This window comes from Epinephelus moara, chromosome 5, assembly GCF_006386435.1.
Source record: "Epinephelus moara isolate mb chromosome 5, YSFRI_EMoa_1.0, whole genome shotgun sequence".
Classification (NCBI taxonomy): Eukaryota; Metazoa; Chordata; class Actinopteri; order Perciformes; family Serranidae; genus Epinephelus; species Epinephelus moara.
In genome coordinates, this window is record NC_065510.1 from 2,384,312 (window position 1) to 2,389,273 (window position 4,962).

The 4,962-nt window shown below is 42.8% G+C and overlaps 1 protein-coding gene across 1 annotated transcript in view; it reads right to left on the reverse strand.

The window, feature by feature from the left end:
- Positions 1 to 327: 327 nt before the first annotated feature.
- vps54 (VPS54 subunit of GARP complex) overlaps positions 328 to 4,962 on the reverse strand; it is a 41,761-nt gene continuing 37,126 nt past the window's right edge. The window contains exons 22-23 of the mRNA XM_050043703.1: positions 810 to 917; positions 328 to 386 (exon numbers count right to left, since the gene is read on the reverse strand). Of these exons, the coding sequence (XP_049899660.1) occupies positions 363 to 386; positions 810 to 917 (132 nt within the window). The 3' untranslated portion in view covers positions 328 to 362. The remainder of the gene's footprint in view (positions 387 to 809; positions 918 to 4,962) is intronic.

The window sequence follows — 4,962 nt, forward strand, 5'->3', positions numbered from 1 at the left end:
GTGTCTGTGTACATGCACGCTAGCTTCAGCAACTGATGTGAAGTTGTTTTGTAGGCTTCATTAGTTCATTTAGACATGCATTTAAAAAGTATATAAGAATATAAATTAAATTTAAAGTACTCATTTTGCTGAAAAAATGAAATGTGACTGGTATATTAAATACATGTAATTACAAAATACTTTAATAAAAATAAGTCTGGTAACCACTGAAAGTTTAATCTTTATTTATAAACTAATTATGCTATTTGATGTAAAAATAAATAAATAATAATAATAATCTCAAAAGTAATAACTACTAAAGCTATCAATAAATGAAGTAAGCCAAGGTTCCTGTTCCTGCCACCCTCTTTATTGGTTTGCACTTAATCAGGCTGGATCACATGTACCTGAGAGAGAACATAAGACATCATTAATTTACTGTTTACGGTTTATTTCAGTGAACTTTTATAAATGCTGTTAGAAGATCCTGCAGCAGATTTATCTTCACACAGCTGCACATCAGAGGCCGGTACTTCGAAGCCAGTTCAACATACCCAACATATCTTCTCGTTATCTGGCTTCAGTAAGCCTAACACTGACTGTCAGACAACGGGTATCATGTCATGTAAACATACAGACTGATTTATGCTGGTGAAAGTAAATTAGTTTCATAGTAGGTAAAGTTACATCGCTAACTTCAAATCCTGCTTCGTTGTACAGGCCTCTGAACACACACACACACACACACACACACACACACACACACACTCAAAAAACAACCCATGATGCATTACAATAACAACAGAGGGGTGAGTTGTGTCAAGTCTCACCTGCGTCTGCTCTTCAGGTAGAAGTTCAGAAATGGCTTCGTGCATCTTCGCCACCTGTTTGCAGACGTTTCTGAAGCAGGCCAAGGGCATGGGAGCCTTCACTTCATACTGAGCACACAACAACAACAACAACAAATACTATAATACTATAACAATATTACCTGATTAAAGCATAAATTGACAACGACACACAACTGTTGATCATCAAACATGTCGAGCGCCCTTTCATAAATCACGCTTCATTTTGCGTTGACTGACCGTATTACGTAGAACTATTTGCTGATGTCATTGCCACGCTGTACACGCATGATTGACAAGACATTCAGTGATGAGTGAAATGTTGTCTTGTCAAGGCTACATCACCTCTGCAATTATTCATTTAATAATAATTAATACTTATTTCATTATTAATCACAGTTCAGAGTTCCAGATTGACAGTTGAGTGTATTTTATGAGACTGACTTCATTAACTGACAATCATTTTCCCCTTTTCAGGAACGCTGCCCCACGAGGTGATTCAATGTAAATTAAGTCACACTAACATAATTAACAATTATTATTAATAGTTATTCATTATTTCTGAACCACGAGTTGCCAACAAATGGTGACCTGTTGTGAGGCAGAGTCCAAATACATTGATTAATGTAACGGTACATATTTGTGTCCAGTTTTACATGTCAGTGTTTGTTGGGGATTAAGTGTTTGAATGCATTAAGGCCTTTATCAGGGGTGTCACACTCACTTTAGTTCATGGCCAGTGTGATCTCAAGTGGGCCGCACCTGGAAAACCACTGCAGATTTAACCTATAAATAATAACTCTCTTTAGTGTGAAGAAGTAAAAGCACATTTTGAAAACCTTCATCCTGTTATAAAAACACAGACGAACAGTCTGAACAAATTAGGTGTGCAAAGTCATCCAGTGGGCCAGACTGGACCCTCTGGTGGACCAGTTCTGGCCCCGTGGGCCATATGTTTGACACCCCTGACTTACGGTTTAAATATCTCACTAAAATACACTTACTCTGTGATGGTGGTTAATTTAACCAGCTGACATGATGTAAATATTTTGAGGGTTTGTGAAAAAGTAGAGCATTAACAGAAGCATCTGAGACAGTGTCACACAATCCTAAATCCTAATCCTAAAATTGCATTTGACAACAAACACAAAATAGTAAAAATAGGAAGTCTTACTTATAGCACAACAGATGACAGATAAGAACAAAGACAAAATTAATAGAATATATTTATTTATTTATGTACATATATAATTTATATAAATATATATAATTTATATTTATATAATTTATTTATCTAATTAATTATCTATTTACATGTTTGGGAAAAACCGGAGCACCCGGAGTAAACCCAATAAGTTGACATTGCTGCTCGAGCCTCAGTGAAAATTTTGTCCCTCTGCTAAGAGGCCCTGGTGACTGCGGGTCAGGTGTTTCAATATTTCCTCAGGGTCTCTCATTTACTTTTCTTGGTGTGTTTTCTCTTTTCTTTCTTCTTGAGGGTCTCGCTGCCCGAATTACGACGATGCTCAGAGTCTGTTTGGGCTCCTGATGGAACAAACAGCTCTCTCAGAGTCTGTTTGGGCTCCTGATGGAACAAACAGCTCTGGGGTCGATCCATTCAGCTCAGGTTCTGCTGCATTAACCAGGGGTGAATTGGAGGGATTACGTCTCCCACCACACCTGAAAAGTTTACCCAGATGCAGCAACCTGAGTTTACTTGTCTTTCCGATCCCCAGGTCTGTTTGAGCTGCTGGGGTCGGTGTAGATTCATCCTCAAATGAATCATTGTGCTCAGGTTCTGCTGCATTAACCGGGGGTGAATTGGAGGGATTACGTCTCCCACCACACCTGAAAAGTCTACCTGGATGCAGCAACCTGAGTTTACTTTTCTTTCTGATCCCCAGGTCTGTCTGAGCTGCTGGGGTCAGTGCAGATTCATGTGAGGCTAATTCACTGAGCTCAGGTCCTTCTTGGGAAATAGCAATGTCTTCTTTACCAGATACAAGATCTGGTGACCCTGAGTCAAGTGTTTCAATGTTTTCCCAGGGTATCTCATTGGAGCAGCGGGGATGGCATGGAGATCCAGTGACTGGTGGTTGGGTAGAATCATCTAAAGATGATTCATTGGCCTCAGGTTCGGCTGCGTTAACCGAGAGTGAACTGGGGTAAAGAAGTTCCTCATAATACCTGAGGAGTCCATCCGGACACAGAAACCTGAGTTTCTGTTCTGCTGCATTAACTGAGAGTGAATAGGGGCGAAGATGTTCCACAGAATACCAGACCAGTCTACGCGGACACAGAATCCTGACTGTACTGTAGTCTCTGAACTCCACGTGTGTTTGAGCTGCTAGTGGTTCAGATTCATCTGAACGGGATTCACTGAGCTCCGGTCCGTATTGGCTAACAGCTTCGTTGCAGCAAGAAAAATGATCAGGTGACTCTGGGTCAAGAGACTCAGTCTTTTCCCAGAGTCCCTCATTGGCTGGACCATGGCATGGGGATCCAGTCCCTGGTGATGGTGCAGATTCGTCTGAGGATGACTCATCAAGCTCAGGTTCTGCTGCATTCTCCAGGGGTGACGTGGGGCGAATAATGTCTACATTATTCTTGTTGTGAATCTCGGCGCTGGTCCATAAAGAGGTGCTGTCCAGCTCTTGTGTCCTGTGCTGAGTGTCATCACCCAGACAGTCCAGACAAGAGCTACTGACAGCACACTGATGCAGCAACCTCACATTATCCAAGCTTCTGAACTCTGAGTCTGTTTCAGCTGCTGCCTCTACAACAGGGTCGTCTGAGGGCAATTCACTGCGCTCAGGTTCCCCTGTGTTAACAGGGAGTGAACTGGGTTGGAAAAGTCCCTGCATTAGCGTGCTGTCCAGCTCTTGTGTCCTGTGCTGAGTGTCATCACCCAGACAGTCCAGACAAGAGCTACTGACAGCACACTGATGCAGCAACCCCACATTATCCAAGCTTCTGAACTCCGAGTCTGTTTCAGCTGCTGCCTCTACAACAGGGTCGTCTGAGGGCAATTCACTGCGCTCAGGTTCCCCTGTGTTAACAGGGAGTGAACTGGGGTGGAAGAGTCCCACACCAAACCTGATGAGTCCTCCCTGACGCTGTAACCTGAGGTTACTGTAGGTTCTGGCTAAATCCCAGCTGTGAATGATCGGCATGTCGGCAGTTGAAGTGAACTGAAAGGAGAATTTCAGTATCTTCTGATGTCTAACAAGAGTCGTCAAGTTTCACAAGAGTCTACACGAATGTGAGACAATGTGGTTGCTGGCGACGGGGGAACTCAGAAGGTTGGACGGGGTATAGTTACAAACTTTTTAATCAAAGCCGTGACGTCACAGTGACATCACGTTACAATTTACCCCCTAAGCCCCGCCCCGCCCCCCCTTAGTTACTGTTGCCACGTCGGTCAAGCTTTCGCTCCTAGTAAGAGATGGAGTTTTCAGCGATTTCAGTGAGAGATATTCCAAAGGAAATAACATCAAATTTCTGTTAAAACTGTTCGGAGATAGAGAGAAGACGACAGAAAGGTCTTCAATGTGAGAGCTACATTCACAATATCATCTGCTGGCGGAGTATAAAACATGAGAACACTGCAGAACATGCAATGCAAGCATCAGGCACCCCACGTCTTGACACTTCACGTGAAGGACAAATACAGGAACAAATAAGGTTCTTGTACAGCAGGGTAAGTCAATATACGGTTTAAATTTAAGTTAATGTTGAGTTATGTTCCCTCCTTGGGGCAGACAAAGGGAGAGCAGCTAGCACACAAAGCTAGCCTTAGCTAACGTTAGCTAGTAGCATTAGCCCGACAGCGAGTTTAAACGTAAAAGACAGATATTGTCAGACACATTTACTCACCCGGAGATAAACAAGATGGCGCAGAGAGCCCACTGGATCCTTGCCAACCTGATCTCACAGAAATACGTGAAATGACCACGACCTCTTAACACCGCATTCCGTGGTGGCAGCACGTAATGGGTTGAAATTACGTGCTGCCACCACGAAAACAATGCCAATGTAAAGTCAATTAGGATCCTCTCCCGTGGTGGACACACGGATTCCCTGATTCAATCACGTCACGTCAACCTCGTTTTCCTCAATGATATCTTTAACATTC